Raw genomic sequence first — 17,454 nt, forward strand, 5'->3', positions numbered from 1 at the left:
ACGACAGAGTCGAGCAAGCCGGGAGCATTCAATAAATCGACAGAGCCGGAAGCTTCAACAGCACTGAATACATCGACAGTGCCCGGCAAGTCGCCAAGCCACTGCAGGTATTACTACGTCTGCCGGTGGGTTGTATGGGCGGTACTCGTGGCAATCCTGATTTTGCTTATTCTTCTTTGTATATGTGTCGCAATTGCACTACGCTATACGCGTTGATGCTGCGGTATTCACCGTAGACGTGTTGGAGGTTAGTGTAGTATTATTCTGAATATTAGAGCTCTAAGTATCATTTAAACACTGTATTATTCCAAAAGTTTGGGTAGTAGAGTTACAGGAGCATCAAAGACAAATCTTCGTGGCATCTTTTCAGTACACTCATGTCTGAATTGCACACCATACACACGTATGTTATGCTTACATGTGTGTTGACTAGTATGCTTTTGGTATACTAGAACGTGTGTACATTGCCAGCATCACAGAGTCTCTAGATAAGCACATTAATGCTGAAGATTACGGAATGGAAACAGTGCTTCTACCACCATGAAAGGTGGAATATGACAGGACAGATGCATAAGCTGAGTGTCAGACCTATTGGTCAAATGATCTTGCTAGCTACGATAGCAGTATGCCGATGAAAACAATTGTTTTGCTTATCATGCGATAGTATCATATGTTGACAGCTCCAGCAAAAGCTACCGCATTGTGAATTAGGCTCGCTACTCTGAATTTTTGGCTTGTCGAATAACAGTATGGATGCTTGCCTTGGGCAAAGAAGGCTGCATTAGCGCGAATGGTAGGTAGCAGGGCAGAGCATTTATAGGGTGATCGCATACTCGCTGAATGGAGCAGAGTTAACGTATTCTTAGCATTGGCGAGAATTGAAAATAAAAAAGATTTGACAGCATTGAGCGGAGTGTATGTGGTGACCATAACCGGTACAATTTAAACTAGCAGGTCTGTAAAGGGCTGTAACTTTGAGGCTTAACATAGTAGGATAATTGCATCAAATGCTACCCCCTCCACACACCATGCACCAGTCTAACGATAACTATAAGTGATGCCCAGTGACTCACAGAAACTTCGAAATCAACAGTTTAGGAGTACTAAACGCAATAAATTTATGTCTATCTAGTTACCAGTAGCAAATCCAAACAAATAAAGCAGAGCAAAATAATCAATCTAGGGCCCCCCTCCATCCTGAACCGTATCACAAACATGCATTTCCCTGGTCCCCAAGGACGCTAGTAGAGGTATTGATCGTAACCATAGCTGTAGAGAACCTTTTCCGTAGCAAAGTTTTGGCAGTTACGGCTGACCTCGGCGAGTTTGTCTCTAGCGACCGCCTGCTTCTGCGAACAATCGCGAATCTGGCTGTGGAAATGCTCGCACTCGTTGCATGTATGTCCATTCTTTCGTGTGTCGCGGTAACACCTTTCAAAGGCGGCTTTGACAAGATTCACCATCGCGTCCTGCTTCTGCTTGACCACATGCTGGTTGGGCTGTCGAGTGCTCCCATTGCACCGATTCTTGGCAGATGCGTTGAGCAGGATGGCGCCCTCCATGATACTGAAGAGTCCCTCGGCATTCTTCTCATGGGCAGTGGCGGAATGCTGATAGGCCTCAGCGACAAGACTCATGATCTGGGTGTTGTTGGAGTAGATCGTCTCAAAAATGCGCGCGATGTCACTAAGGGGAGATGTAACACGGAGAGCCTCGGCAGTCTCGATGAACTTGACCAGAATGCTATCCAGCTTTTCACTGCCAGAAAGGGGAGTGACCACCGTAGTCATGCGTGCAGTGGCTCTAGGTTTCTTCAGAGTGGACTGAAGCATGGGGGATTTTTTGAGCTGGTCAACTGTTTCGGAAGCAGGAATGTCCTCCTCGGCGAGTTCTGCGTCAAAGTCGTTGTACAGCTCTGTCTCATCATTTGTGGTGACAGCCGTGTGGCCGTAGGTGTGCTCTGTATGCACAGTTAGTCACGACAATAAAACATATGACTTTGCTACTGACAGGGTTACCAACCGTGATGAGGATCCTGAAAGCGGATGGTCGTGGTCTCACCTTCGCCATCCCACCCATCGGCAGACTCATTGTCTGACATGTCGCGCTCATGGTCGGTGAACAGAGCTTCATCTTCAATAATCTCGGAGCGGTCGTACATCACATCGATGATGTTGCGTTTGACCTTGAGCGGCGGCAGATGATTGGATCGATGGTCGGATCTGGCTTTCCGTCCAGTAATCATGCCAGAGCTCGTGAGGGCGAGAAGCAACTGCTGGACGGTAGGGTCACTGCTGGCAGGGCTGTGTTGGACATTTTGAAGAAGAGCAGCCATATCCACTTCAGTAGACGACGGGCGAACAGAGCGCTTCGTAGCCATGGTGGGTTTGCAGGAAATTGAGGTAAATTAGTTGTGAAGTGAGTAGTAATGGATGCGATGATGGAATGAGTGGTAGTAACTGCAATCTGAACAGCGAAGGAGAGCTGAATAAATACCCAACTCTGGGTATCCACTAGACGTGTAAGCTGAGGGGCTGATACTGCTGCCTGGAGGCCGCCAGTAAGATTGCACTGCCTCGATTAGAGGAAGAGGGCCAAGACCGCGTATTTAAGCACTGCCACTCTGAGAATAGAAGCATCTATCCTATTTTTAGAGAGTAATGTACCAGTAAATGATTGTCAGATGAACAACGACCAATAGAGAGAGAGAGGTAACGGTTGCCTATCCTCGAACTCTGGCCATCTATTACGAGGTCTTCGTCACTGGTTGTGGCGCAAGTGGAATTTCTGTAAAGATATGAGTAGCACGGACACATATGAGCTCTAATATATGCGAGAGCTAGTTTCTAACAACAGAGTCTCGACCCGCTGTAACGCTTAAGACTTTTAAAAATATCTATAGACGGAGAGCGAGTCGTGGCAGGCTTTTATGTACAACAACACTGTCAAGTATCCGCCATACTACGCACACTTGGCGCCTACTAGGATATAGATAGCATAAGAATAGATTGGAGAACGAATACAATACACAAGCTAGAATAAGTGAGTGCGATAGATATAGCCCCGGTGCTCTATCTTCGAGAAGAACTAATTCCTGGCAAGTAGAGGAAAATTCTGCTGTTCGCCTAAAGTACATAGCTTGGCATCACGTAATGCCAGGCAGCAATAAAGGCTTGGCAGGCCTTTACACATACACAGCCTTAGGCGGAGCCTCTTGAGAGGCGTGTGATGCGAGCTCGTAGACAAAAGTCAATATGGCGAAAGCAGTAGATTATCAAGTTGAAGAAGAAACTAACTAGGTGCGCACCTGCACGCAGAAGAAAAACATTGCGCGTTCTCAGCCCTAAAGTCTACAAGCCACCTCAGGTATGTACCGCCACCGCACTAGCCACCCTTCTACTCTCACTCCACAACAGGCACAGAGCCAGATGGTTTTGAGGATAAGTCCAATATCCGTAACGGTAAACTCGACTTCCTCTCCGTTTTGTGGAAAGACCCATAGTCTCGGCGCCTTCATGGTAAATCCACTGGCTAATCTAGGAAACAGGTCCTGTATCCAAAGAACCTGGCGCAAGGGTGCCTTCAGGACACTTCAACGCGGCATAATAAACTGGACAAACCTGGCTGATTGGTAGTGCGCTTCAACTTCAGTCAATAGCTGTCCGGGTTCTCTCTCATCGGTAGCAAGATCTCGTCATCAGCTGCAGCTATCAATGACTTCCAAAAGGTGTTTAGCGATCTAGAGGATTTTATGGACCGCTCTTCGATCTCTTCCCTGCCATCAGCATCGTCAAGCAGAACATGCTGATAGACGGAGGTTTCGACGTGGATCTGCAGGAACGTCTTGCAGTACTGCATGGCTGTGGCGTCCTGGCGGCATAAGTCCACCCACACTTGGTTGGGATCGACGGTGGGATGGACTTCGTTCATCCACCTGAAAGAGCAAAGACCGACGTCAGTCAGAAGTCGTGGCAGACAAGAACAGCATGCAGCACTTACTCGTTCCATATAGCCAGAGCTCGACAACGTTGCTTCTCTGTCAATTTTGCTATCTTTGGTTTCCGGAGGTTGGGGCCATCCGTCTTGTGTGCGTGACTCTCGAACACCTTGGCAGATAGTTTTTTCAAGGCGGCAGTTCGTCCAGAGAAGAACGACACCTTGGATGACGTGGTCGTCGACGACAAGGCACAGTTTTTACCTTTCTTAGCTGGCATAGCCAGTGGTGGTGATGGTGGCCGAGAGTCGAGAAAAGAGCAAGGGTGGAAGGGGGTTTGGGGAGGTTAGCAAGCTCAACGTGAAAAGTGGCTCGCCTTTTATCTCGCTCGCCTGCAGCACCATTTCTTTGTCCAAGAGGAACTGATCGTCACTGCCATTAGGGGTCGGAGAGACAGGCCACTGCGGATCAAAAATGGTGGGACAAAATGGAGTGGAGTGCTGGCCGTTGGTCACTTGGCTAGCCTGATTTGAGAGAGCACTCATGCTAGCGGTGTAATAGTTGGCTCAGTAGTTGTGCAGACATTGTGGCAAGTGCGCAAAATGGTGACCCTATTGACATGGGAAAGTGCAGCAACAACTCCGGGCTGGTGTGATGGTGGACGGACTGTGGCAGCTGTTTCCGTTTCAACCCACAGCCTCTCCCTCTCCATATTGGTTTAGCTGCCTTGACAATTCAGACGCCCATTGAAAGCATCGCTATTAGTCCTGAAACTATTTCTCATGTGATGCATTTCTACGTCGAAACTCTGTGCCGGATGACTGCCGTTGCCTGGCATAGTTGACATCACCGATATGCCCATGGCGTTTTAACAGACCCTGTGTTGGAGCGCCTGGCTGTTCAATATCACTGGGCAAGCAATCTTCACGGGCAATGAAAATAGATGCTGCGGATAGAATAGGCTGACTGATGGATCATGCGGACGCTATGCTTCTCCTGGCCTCAAGGCTGCTGCAGAGAGGAGCTGCTGACTGACTATGATCGATGGACCATGTGCAAGGGGATGCTTCTCCCACATGCTGTTTCGACCCCAGACATCGTGAGGTCGTGCTTGGCATCACGCTAGCTGCCGTCTATTCACATGAGTTGTTACCGGCCAAGATCTGATCCATGGACCATGTGGAAGGCAATGGTTCTTCCGTGTCTTGGCACGTCATCGTGCAACAGACTGCTCACCAGACCTTGCATCGCCATTTCGTTAATCTATTCATCGTTGCTTTTACGGCGGTGTTTCACTGCCTCTGTACCGCATGGCAAGGGGCCTGGACTGCCTGCCAAGTGCGCTGATTTCCATCGGATCTTGCGTTGCCTCGTGTTATGTGCCCCTTTCTAGCAGCAAATATGGCCTAGAACTTGACAGGCGCCATCGATAAGCGGGTTTACAACTGAACGGCCATCGATGATCGAGGAGATCGATGAATCAGCCGTCCTTTGGTAATGCTTGTGACACACCGCCTGCCATAGTCGAGCACACCATCTTGAGTCACTCAATCGATGCTGTGTTGTCAGAGAAGTATAAATGCATCGGCCTTTGCGAGGCTAGAGTCCTCCAATCCTTTCAACTGCTTTCGACTATCCCGTCGCCCTCATCTTCAACCAATGCTCTTCTGCAAATCAACCGCTTGTCAAGTAAGCCTCCTCTGTCATACCCCGTCACTACATCATCTGATATACTGCCACTTTCTTGCACCTAGTTTATCAATCATGGCCCTCCGTTACCTCGCATTGAATCCATTCTTGTTCACTATGTTCAAGGTGCTCAGGCCCTAGATTGCTAGTGGGATGCACGTTTCGGTCATTGGCGGCATCTACATGAAGGCGCTTGGCCTTCGTCTTACTAAGGTTAGCTCAAGTTTGTCTTATTCTTCTGTTTTGAGCACATCAATTTTACCCACATCCAAGTTAAAACAGGATGCCGACGTTCTTATCCCAAAGAGCGGTCCCTGGAACCGCTTCAATATCATCAACGAGATCGCCAAGCAGGACCCCTGCTTCACGGTCAATATGGAGGTGAAGTGCGGTCTTACGTTCAAGGAGGGCGATGAAGTTTACACCTGGACCTGATCGACGATGAAGTAGTAAGTCCGAGTTTCCCGTCTTCTTCGTTGTGCAATATTGACCAAGCCACTCTACGTAGGCCATGTATTTGCCCGAGGGCATGCCCCTCGAAGATGCTGTCAAGCTCGAGAATCCGCCCTTGCCCTACATCGTTGAGGCGATCTAGCTCAAACTCTTCACCGCCGGTGATCTCCTCAAACTCACCAAGGCAATCACCGATCTCGATGATGTCGCTCTGCTCCTGAATAAGAGCTGGGAGAAGGACATCGAGATGACGTACATCGACAACGCTGAGCGCGAGAAGGCCAAGTATGCTTTTGACTCTATCTGAACTAGGTACTACTACACCAAGACTAACTTCGAGGGTAACACCGTCTGGGCCGAAAAGGAGTGGCGTGAGTTCCTGAAGCTCGACACGGCGCTCTAGGTTCATCCTTTCTCTCGTTTATCGTATTTATCATCTACTTACCACATTTTTTTCCTGTACAGATGCGCACTTTATCAAGTCATCACGTCTATAGGTGCGTCTGGTTCTTTTGCATTTCTCCTCTCATCGAGTTTGCTGCCCTTCGTCGATAGGTCTATGCTTTCAGCTCGTCGCGCTCATCGTACGGGTTTATATTATCTCATTTATCTCTCTATTTCGCATGGCTGACAAGCCCTTTGCCGTCCAGGTTCTCGGCAACCCAGTACACAATTCGTTTGGTCGATACGATGTTTCATACCCACCCAAGGCTGCCTCGTACTTGTGCTTTTTATGCTCCCGCTGTGTTTTGACTCCCTCGAATATCGTCTCTTCTCTTTTTCTACATCCCCACCCACCGAATCCTTCTGGCCGACAGCTAGGCCAATTTGGGCTATATTTTCTATCGCGAAATCGTGTATCCTGCTCACCCACCTTTGAAATTACATCGTTGATTTGACATATTGTTGGGCCGTGCGTGCCTTAATTTGACGGTCGGTCTCCAGGTAGGTCATGGTCGACAACCGTTGCCTTACCGTCGAAGTTCAAGGTATAACGCTGAAGCCTTCATACTTGGCAAAGAAATCGCTCGAGGGACTAAGTCTGCAAACCTACCGAGATTTATTGTTAACTTACACGTTTGGCCAGACAGCCTATGTCTACTACGTATGATGTGTTGCTCATGTCTTGAAAGCTATCGTCCAGGCCCACCGCGATGTTATAGTTAGCAACTATACTAGTTAGGTAATCGAAGAAATGAAAAACCCATATCTTAGACCTCCAGTCATACTAGAACACAGGCAAAGTACCGGTCTGCCTTTCATTCTAGTTTGCCTTTCAGGCTAGTCCAATACATGGCCAGTCCAACACAAGACCTCGTTGACTGGTCTGCAAAGCACACTTCTTTACTGGTATAGGTACCCGTATCTCCACCTCGGCAACGGATCATGGAACGGCCATCTCGTAGCGAGACCAGAGTGGACGACTATGCCCCAGGGAATGTCTATCCTAGGAACTGCCTAGTCGGATTAGTCGAACAGATCCAGCAGCAAAGCGCCCATCCAGCTAAGCAGGAGCGTGAAGCACAATATCCAAGGCAAACGCAGAAGAGTTCGTAACCATCTACCGACCTTGACTTGTCAAGATATCCATGCCAAGTTATTCGATGATGCTGCCAATGACAGGTCTCACGCCAAAATCGCTTATCGGAATCGTCCAAAGGTCCTCGCTGCAGAATGTCTCCCTCGCGAGTAGAGTAGGATCCCACGAACACTTTCTAGCGACACTGAGCCAAAATTCGGTTAGTAGACCGTTAAGTAGTTTCAATGAGACTGATACGTACTTAGCAATAGGCTAGCTTCTCTTAACTGATTTGCTGGCCGTATGATTGGTGTTGTGAGTCGTAGCACAAGAAAGAGTCAGCCATGGTAGTGCTCGAGACACCGTAAGTGGGCGCCGAAGGGGGCAGTGGAAATAAGTTGTTGTAATTAAAAACTGATAGGGAAAGAGGGGTCAATTCGAAGTAATGTGGTTGCCAATTGCTAATCGTGCCCATGAAGATGTCAGTCGTGACGTATGGATATGCTTCTGTTGCATGGAGAATCGTTGGTGGCAGACACTGTATCATTTGTCCATGTTGAGGTACTTCGGTGTGGCCGACAAGGCGCCGGATCTGTTGTAGAGCTTGCATGCTGTAGAATTGTGGCAACGTACTGCTTCCGTCTGTGGTTATTTGGCGGAGGACAATTACAGGCGCATGAAAAAAAAAGGTGTTGACATGGTCCCTAAATTGTCTCCGAGCTTCACGTTGGTTACTCTCTGTCGTAGATCCATCGCGAGAGAGTAAATCGCGGTACGTAGGAATGGCTGTCTCGAAATGATTGGTGATGCCATCAATGGTTTCTTGAGTAAGCTTGAAAGTGACTCGGTGAAGCTGCTCCGCGGGGTTAACCATATCGACGACTGCTACGTGAGCCTTGATTTCAAGTAACTCTGGAGGTGCGCACCTAGGACACTGCTGGCGGTGGCACTCCTCGTTGGGAAGCGTGAGAAGACCTAATAGCCAGGTGGCGCTATTCTGCGAAAGTATGTCGCACAGAAGTGTGCGAAGCTGAAAGTTGTTTTTGATCCGAGGCTTAGGTGTGAGCACATTTCTTAGCGTAGTTGTAAGCCATAATGGAACTTGGTTGCCCAGGACAATCTCTGCGCCTGATCATGAGGCATATGGCGCAATACTGGCAGGTAGTAGCAGAACCGGCATCGCGAAGAGTGGGAAGTAAAGTGAGAGGATCGCTAATAATGATGATGTAATGGCGCTTCCAAGCCAAGTTCCTAATAGAAGGGTTGCATTGCTGAAAAAGCACTGACGATGTTCCTTAGGCAGCGAGGTCATGGAAGTTGGGCTTGGAGACGAATCATATATTGAATTCGGGCTTCACGTTGCTTTATACCGTGTTGAAGAGCGATGCGATTGGACTTGCGGATTCCTCAATCGACTCCGCCCCAAAATATTATGTAAAGAAACTATTAATAGCTTTTGAGACACGGAATGCGCATCTCTTGTGAGTCAATTAGCTATTTAAGAGTGCAAAAAGAAACCACAGCCTCAAAGAGGTGCTGGTAATCCTTGTAGAAGCTATAGTACGAAATTAATGGTCAAAATTAGAAAGATTGTCTTAAAAAGAGACATACTGGCCAAAGTAATTGATTCCCATTGGTTGAAATCCGAGCTCGAAGGATCAAGAATGCACTGTTGGCCCACCCATGGTACTTAAATAGATGCAAAGGCAGAAGGTGCTTTGAGTGTTTGCTTGGCGTCCCATGACAAGGGCGAAGTAACCCATACAGAGTGACCTGATCTTGTTGGCTCAGGCCTATCGCACCGAATGATGTGCTACCAACAACATTGACGCAAACGAACATGGTATGGGAGACTACAAGAATGCATCCATCTACTGATAGGTTTAAGGAGTAGTTTCGAACACCCACTGTGGGGTATTGCATCGAGATGGGTTAGTCCTATCAGTGGTGGGGTTCAGGCGAGGCCAGGTTGTGTCGGCAGTATCTATAGGCCGATCGGGGATGAGCGCAGGCGCGCGATGCGCGCCGAGTGCTGATGGGGAGAAGTCGCAGGGTTCGCCCCTGCGACTTCTCGGGGGTGCGCGCACGTGTCGATTCGGGGATACAATGATTAATATGAGAGTCAGATGGCTATCGCGAGGTAGGAGAACTGATCATAAGCAAGCAAGCATGGTATTCGCATAGTAGTTACATGATGGGTTTGTTGGTGGTGCCGTCCGACTCGGCGAGGTGCTTCAGCATACCTCCCGCGGGTGCTCCCGTTAGTCATGCTCGGACTCCCGACACCACCAGCATGGAAGTCACTCTGACTGAAAGACAAAACAAGGAGGTAAGCTGCTGGCTCAGGTCTATATCGCCATGGCAACCTTGTTTTTTTAGTAAATTATCATCTTGGAATTGCGCTCCGATGAACATTAGATAAGTTTACTTTGGGTTCTTGCTAGAGAACTATGCGCTAATGCCTGCGCTGCGGGGTCTCATCCCTCCACTAAAGCCATACGACGAAAGCGCTGCACTCTTTCTTTTAGCCTTGGACATGCCCCCTTGCTTCACACTTCTCAAGACAGTATCACTAACCGTATTTACTGTCTCTTCGGAGACAGAAAACCCGCCGGTGATCTTTTCTGTGACAAAACGTGATATATCGCCATTTTTTTGGTATAGGTGTGTGTAAAATCCCGGATATCGGCGATGAACGTCTACGTAGCTGTTGTATATAATGGAGGCCATCTCTTGCAGTTCAGCAGAAGTGTATCCCAGACAAGAGATATGAGCTCGGGACTAAGGCACGAGTCAGCGATGCAGCAACCCAGCAATGAACAGAACGTACTTGAGAATCTTCGCTGAGCATGATCCGTGCCAGAGCATAAGCACCACCAGCGATCAGGCTTGGAGGATGATTCAGGAAACACGCATCGATTATGGTGACCTCTAAGAAGTACTGTGTGACGGCATGTGCTTTTGGAGAGTATCCACCGGTTTGGCCAATCCACGCAAAGAAATCAATGGGACTTGGCCTGCCCAGCTGGAACTCGAGTTTGGAGAGCATCATACGCTCTGCACTCTTTAATTCCGTGTCCGTGCAGCTGTCGTCGGCCCAATAGATCATATCGGTAATAGGAGGCGGCCTCACTTCTTCGTATTTGGCAGCAATGAACAAGGCGGTAATACCGACTAGTTGTAACCTCTCAATGTTAATAGTTTTGCAAGAAAGGAATCTGTCGATACAGTTTGCGCAGAGAAAGAGCATCTCGGGGACGAGGTGTAGACGTTGGTGGACTTCCGCAATCCATTCTATAAGAGTCGACCGGTGTGACCAGTCCATCTGGATCTGTTTGTCGATGTAATAAGGATCTGGTTTCATCTCCGACTACAATCGAGTTAGCCATGGACAATGACCACATTTCGACTAACATACCTCCAGGTCCATCAGAGTCTGCAATATCTCATTCCCATAGTTCTCCATATCGACTTCAGAGCTTTTTGCGCTGAATTTTTCGACCAACCTTCCAAAGATTGCTGTGTCATCCATTCTGCTAGCCATAGAATCCAATCAGGCTGCTAAAAGAGTACTCTGGCGGAACGAAAAAGGCAGCTTGGAATGCAGGTTCTAGATGTTGAAAGACTGTATTCGAATTAATCTGCAGTGGTAGTTGTTGAAATACTCCACGCATTTATGAAAAGCTGGCTTTGGGGCTATCGGCGGCCCTACCAAAATTAGCTCTTGCAAGGCTCAGCTCGAATGCTAAGCCTCGCGAATATCAAGGACTGGATCCGTCTGATTTCTAAGCTACTAAATATAGATATCGAGCTTGGTCAGCAACTCAGTTCCGGATAGCCTTGTGGTAGCGCTGACTTATTGCCTGGGTCAAGTTCCACCACAAAACGCAAGTGGCTTGTCCCGTTAATTGTCAAATCTTTATAGGTTGCATTTCTACTGCTACACCCGGTGTGTGTAACACAAAAGCAGACAATAGAGATTCAAATAAATTGAAAATAGGCTGTCCACTCGGGTCGGGTTACTTGGGTTTCGTGGACAGCCTAATTGAAAAGCAGATGCTAAATCGTGAAATTTTCTGGCTGACTTCACTACAGTCTTATGACTGTACTGACCTGAAGTATGTGAGGTAAGTATCGGTAGTTGTGTAAGTGAGCTCGATGGCAGCAACGAAGTTTTCATTGTGTCGCCTTAGCGATCAGATAAAACTTTGTGAGATCGGCACACAGCGCTTACCTCATAGCAGCTAGTCTCGATCAATCCGCAAATCGCCTAAGTATAGCTTGGAATTAGTCGAACATTCCTTCACCACGTTAGTTATCCCACCTGAGGGTAAGGGTGTACGCATGTAATTCGGACTAAACAATTGTACTGCCGATAGAACAACCCCCCACAGGCTAGCCTATTTCTAGGAGTCTGGAAACTTCAGGTCAGCAAGAAAAGCTCGTTTGGAGCGCCACTTTCGTACTGTCGGCAATCTGAGTATGACTAATGGGATTACCCACAGGAGGCATGCGGAGAGCACCCCGCCGAGTCGGCCGGCAGCACCAAAAACACCAACCCATCATGTAACTACCAGGCGAATACTATGTTTGCTTGCCCATGACTAGTTCTCCTATCCCGCAATAGCTATCTGATTCGTATATTGATCGTTGCAACCCCGAGTCAACACGTACGCACGCCCCCGAGATGTCGCAGGGGCGAACCCTGCGACTTCTCTCCATCAGTACTCTGCGCGCATCGCGTGCCTGCACTCATCCCCAATCGGCCCAGAGACACTGCCGACGCAGCCTGGCCCTGCCTGAACCCCCACCACTGATAGGACTAACCCATCTCGATGCAACACCCCACAATAGGAGTATATTCGAAAGCGAAAGAATTAGAAAAAGGGTAAACAAATTATATTAAACGACCACTTTTTGTTTATAACGCAGAAAGTACTCGTTATTATACAGCAGAACGATACAGACGTGGCCACGTAAAAGCCGAATAAACGGCTACAAAAGCGAATTATCGATATAAACGATGAAAACGTAACTAATATAGATTGAAACTACAATGTAAGCAGCTCCGAGTCTGATTTTATTGAGGTGGGTAGGCGTTGAATGGTGGTGGGCACGATTTTGCGGTTCGTTAGACGATGAGGGCCGGTACACGGTGACTTATGTTATATCCATAACCATAATATATTGACACCAACAAAGGAACCAAGAAAGCATGTTTAACGACTCAACTCTCAAGACTACTAGCATACAATCTCCTAAGAAGCCCTATTACCTGCACTTTTTGACGCATCTGCCTTGGTATCCTCGTCACTAATTTTGAAACGCATTACCAAGGTCTTTTGGTCTGGTTTCATGTCCGCGTTTAGCTCTTCTATTTGCAAATTGTCAGTTTAATCCCGAACGCAAGTCTTCGGTAACAAACATACTTGGTTCTGCCTTGTCGTCATGCACAGTATCCACTGCAGTCTCGTTGACGGCATCTTCGTTGTCATCGGCAGCTGACTGAGTATATGCAAGCCCACCGGCTTTACCAACTTGAGAGTAGTAAAATAGATCACTCGGGTCGTTTTTGGCTCTTTCCATTTGCTCTTCTAGATAACGTCGTTCTTCAGAAGAAAGAGACTTTGCCATCTTGAAGTAACAGTGTAGCTACCCCAAAATTTCATGTGGACAAGTATCTGTAGGAATATGCCCTGACACCGAACCCGTGTCTGGAGATGAAGGTGGGATGCTGTGGATAAAATTGTGCAAGAAAATATCGAAGCTTGAGTGAGCAGTAATGAAGGATAAATTTCAAGTGGTGAAGTATCTGATATCTTTTGCTGGCCAGTGTGGATGTCGAGCTGAGAATGGTGTGAACCAAAGGGTGGCTGATTTTGATAGCATCGGAGTGGGATCTTTATTGTTTTTATCGAAAGTCTAAGCCCAGTGTTGTACCATGAAGATGAGTCAAGTAATAGACTAAAAATAGAAGCTGCAGCGTGCATGCTATTCAGCTAGCAAGGCGCAGTCACCTTGATTATTGCTATGCAGCTAAAAAGTTTGCATAATAGTTGCTATAATTAGCCTGATAAGTTTTGGAATATATGCTACTATTTAGATGCAGCTCAATTATGTCACTGGCTAAGTCTAAGGGGCTCAGTTTACCTCATTAAAGAGTAGTAAGGATGAGCTATTTATTTTTATGGTTCGGGTTAGGATGTAAATTCATTTGTTGGTCAGACCATGGCAGCAAGGTTTAAATAGATATCTTGATTGATGGGCGAAGCGAAGAAAGTACCACCGTTTGCGCATACATACTGCGCATTCCATTGGCTCGCAGACCCCGACAGCATTGATATGAAACTGCGGCTTCCAGTGTGTATATTTGTCTACCTTGCACTCGCATCGATGCACCGCCGTCGTTAGGATTAGCGCTCCGTAGTATGGGGGATTTTGCGCCTCCAGAGTGGCTGAGAGCAGATGGCTGTAGCCTGTCAACTGCGTTGAGCTGACTGGGCTGAGGCCTCCTATTTATAATTGCTACATAGACCCTTCGCGATGCAGTGTCTGCTATCTTTAAAAATTCAGGGATTAGCGTAGGTTCTGGTCTGGACTATCCTGCCATCCAAATTGGCACAGTGCCACATGAAGCTTCGCCCCAATTCTCTTATGCACCCTCTCCATGTGCAAGGAGCCAGCTTTGAGCTCGTGGCATCAGCAGTACCAGTTCTGGTCAAGATTATCACGATGATCCCGGTACTGACTCATATCTTTCTGCGCGACAAGGAAGAGCGCCGTATGCCTCCAGTAGTGCCAGGTCTGAAGGACACGCTGCCTAAGTAATTGAGTTTACTGCACCGTCTATTCATGGCCGACAATCACGATGGTCACTAGCAGTTCATAGACTGATCCAACAGAATTAATCATGCTTCTCCTATAAAACGCACTAATGTTGAAGCGGATTATCTTCCATAGCGGCTGGGCAAAAACACAATTTCTCAGTGTACAGCGCAGAATAACCAGAAATAATATATCACGAGAGATCTGAGCATGTTGGATGAAGATTGCAGCATGAGGTTTGTATCATGTTCAGCTCGCAACTTACTGAGAATGTATATAGAATAAAAGGGGTATAATAGGAGCCTTGCTAGGGGTTTTTGGCTAGACAAAGTTCTTGGCTACTTTTTCTGCACTCAGCGTGCCACTTTCGATTTAATCAAGTGGGATAAGATCACACGGTCTAAGCTAATATTGTCTGTAAAAAAAATATGACGAACCAGCCAGTTAGCTAGCTAGCTAGCCATACTAATGTTATCAAAAAACAGCCAGCCAGCCAGCCAGTCGCACTTACATAATCTGAAAAATTAACCAAGTCAGCAATCTAAGTTTTTTATCAAAGTATAAACTGGAAGATTTCTCGAGAGCGCGAATCTCATAAAGACACTCTGAAAGCATACTGAGAACCACAAGTGTACGTAAATACGCTCAAATGCACTCATAATAGGTCGCAAGTATGTTATGCGTGCACGAGTGACATGAATACCCACTTAGATAGTCATGAGGTGATTAACTCGAAATCGTACGTCACCTATGCTGCATTACAAACATCAAATGTGCGTGCTATGTACAGCTATTTCATTAAGATACTAGGGCTCTCTGCATGCGTACATACCACAAACTCTTTAAATATGTCACGACGAATCAGCATCTCAGGTGAGTAATTTTCACATTGATGGCATCCCTAGAGTCTGACTAACGGCGGAATTCACGGTAGCAAGGTAAGGTACACTATTTAACTTCGTTCACATTATCATAATTACGGTTTTGCTTTTGCTCTATCTCTCCCGAAGTGATGCGAGCTCACAAATCAAGGTCAGTGTGGCAAAAGCAGTTGATTACCAAGTTGAAGAAGAAACTAACTAAGTGCGCGCCAGCACGCAGAAAGAAAACATCACGCATTCTCAGCCCTAACACACACAAGCCACAAGCCACAAGCCACCTCTGGTATGCACCGCCACCCTTCCATTCTCACTCCATAACACGAAGGTCCATAGCTATAGAATTGAGTCGGAGATCTATGCTAGAGGCTCAAAGCCCTTAACAGCATCAACAAGCGTTGGCAATTGACTCAAACACTCTACCGGAGCTGGGGATCGTGGTTGTTGCCTTTTTAATTACGTTGTAACTGATTAACTAAAGGGTTGGCTAGGCCACTGGCGTTATCGTGTTGGTGCATTGCGCTGTCGAGCCTGAGCCGGATTTCCGTATGAACCTGACTCTGGAGGCGCTACAGTGAGCATACTGTACCGTGAGAGAAACCGCTATTCTTCATGACTGAGTCGCTGTTTTATGGCTCCATTCTGCCTTGAACTTTTAGTGACAAGATACCGTCTCATCAGCTCCAAAAAGCAATTTTCAATTACCAGCTAATGTTATCGAAAAAGTGCCAGCCAGCCAGTCAGCCAGCGGGTATTCCCAAGTCTAAGTACTTCTAGGGCCTATTGCCCCGTGCGTGGGCCGTCCAATGCCTGATGAGTAGCAGTGTAAACTGATGTAGGCTTGTCCCACTGTATAGTTTTGTATACAGTATGAGCAAAAAATTTGTGCTCTGCACAGCTCATGCAGGGGGCAACCAACCGCAATGATGATATGATATCATGCAGATATGTCTTTGGATGCTATTTAAAAACAGCCAATTGCCGTAGACTAAGTGGTACGGCATGTTGATGCAGGATTTGCATTGCAGTAGCGCAATCATTTTTTAGGCAGCAGCAGGATATTGATTAAAGCACAAATTTAATTAGCTTCAGGCTGACAAGGTGGATCTTGTAGCTGAAGCAGATAAACGACAGACGAAATGGATCAACACTACTAGTGTGGGGTGGTGCGTCGAGATGAGTTAGTCCTATCAGCGGTGGGAGTTCAGGCAGGGCCAGGCGGCGTCGGCAGCACCTATGGGCCGATCGGGTATGGGTATAGGTGCACGATGCACGCAGAGTACTGATGGAGAGAAGTCGCAGGGTTCGCCCCTGCAACTTCTCGGGGGCGCACGTACGTGTTGACTCGAGACTGCAACAATCAATATGAGAATCAGATAGCCATCACAAGATAGGAGAACTGGTCATAAGCAAGCAAGCATGGTATTCGCATGGTAGTTACATGATGATGGGGTGATGGTGGTGCTGGCCGACTCGGCGAGGTGGTCTCCGCATGCCTCCCGCGGGTAATCTCATTGGTCACACTCATACTGCCGACACTAGCTGTGTCTGCGACAGGTTGTATCAAGCGCTATATACGCGTCGGGAAGGCTGCTGGCATATAGTCAATATGAAGTGATACGGTGCGTGGCGTGGCGGAGTGTGAAGTGGCGCAGTATGAGACGCGGTAGCTGGCTTGGTGCTCGCGAAGAGTCATTTGATAGGATAAGGCTTAGCAGCTGGTAGTGACTTAGCGGCAGTTGCGCGACCGTAGGACTGGCAACCTACGTGTATTTCATTTATGTGCGTAGATATTACTTTCATTCTCCAGCAACTGAGTCCCATTGCTTTTGCACATGAATTTCTTTGTGGCTTCATAAATCCCCCTTGCTGTAGATTTCTATTATACAGAGCTACAGAATGCACAGCTGGGCAGCTTGCCTAATTTTGACAGGGCTGAGAATGCTTAGTCGAGCGGCACTAGCGCCTTCCTGCAGTGTAAATGGGATCTTAGCGCGCTAGATCCTAAGAAATATTTTCGCTAAGTAATCTAAAAATAGATGGCACATCTACATATCCACTTCTACTAAGGAAAGTATATGTGTGTCAGGGGCCACTGTCATATCACGACCATTCGGTCATAGTGGCTTGGCAGCGGATGTAAAACTTGGCAGCAG

The 17,454-nt window shown here is 47.4% G+C and overlaps 5 protein-coding genes across 5 annotated transcripts; 2 read left to right on the top strand and 3 right to left on the bottom strand.

Moving 5' to 3' along the window:
* Window positions 1–1,241: 1,241 nt before the first annotated feature.
* SCP_1400480 (hypothetical protein) lies at window positions 1,242–2,380 on the bottom strand (the record flags this gene model as incomplete). The annotated part of the gene is made up of 2 exons (XM_027763755.1): window positions 1,242–1,960; window positions 2,023–2,380. The coding sequence occupies 2 exons, from the start codon at window positions 2,378–2,380 to the stop codon at window positions 1,242–1,244; spliced, it is 1,077 nt and encodes a 358-aa protein (XP_027619556.1).
* Window positions 2,381–3,651: 1,271 nt separating this feature from the next.
* SCP_1400490 (hypothetical protein) lies at window positions 3,652–4,214 on the bottom strand (the record flags this gene model as incomplete). Its single annotated transcript, XM_027763756.1, has 2 exons — window positions 3,652–3,934; window positions 4,000–4,214. 2 exons carry the CDS (start codon window positions 4,212–4,214, stop codon window positions 3,652–3,654), a joined length of 498 nt encoding a protein of 165 aa, XP_027619557.1.
* A 1,562-nt stretch (window positions 4,215–5,776) lies between these two features.
* Window positions 5,777–6,058, top strand: SCP_1400500 (hypothetical protein; the record flags this gene model as incomplete). The annotated part of the gene is made up of 2 exons (XM_027763757.1): window positions 5,777–5,836; window positions 5,897–6,058. The coding sequence occupies 2 exons, from the start codon at window positions 5,777–5,779 to the stop codon at window positions 6,056–6,058; spliced, it is 222 nt and encodes a 73-aa protein (XP_027619558.1).
* A 76-nt stretch (window positions 6,059–6,134) lies between these two features.
* Window positions 6,135–6,383, top strand: SCP_1400510 (hypothetical protein; the record flags this gene model as incomplete). Its single annotated transcript, XM_027763758.1, has 2 exons — window positions 6,135–6,170; window positions 6,219–6,383. 2 exons carry the CDS (start codon window positions 6,135–6,137, stop codon window positions 6,381–6,383), a joined length of 201 nt encoding a protein of 66 aa, XP_027619559.1.
* A 3,952-nt stretch (window positions 6,384–10,335) lies between these two features.
* SCP_1400520 (hypothetical protein) lies at window positions 10,336–11,127 on the bottom strand (the record flags this gene model as incomplete). The annotated part of the gene is made up of 2 exons (XM_027763759.1): window positions 10,336–10,965; window positions 11,014–11,127. 2 exons carry the CDS (start codon window positions 11,125–11,127, stop codon window positions 10,336–10,338), a joined length of 744 nt encoding a protein of 247 aa, XP_027619560.1.
* Between the last annotated feature and the right edge of the window lie 6,327 nt (window positions 11,128–17,454).

The sequence above is a fragment of the Sparassis crispa genome (assembly GCF_003851025.1).
Source record: "Sparassis crispa DNA, contig_000013F, whole genome shotgun sequence".
NCBI lineage: Eukaryota > Fungi > Basidiomycota > Agaricomycetes > Polyporales > Sparassidaceae > Sparassis > Sparassis crispa.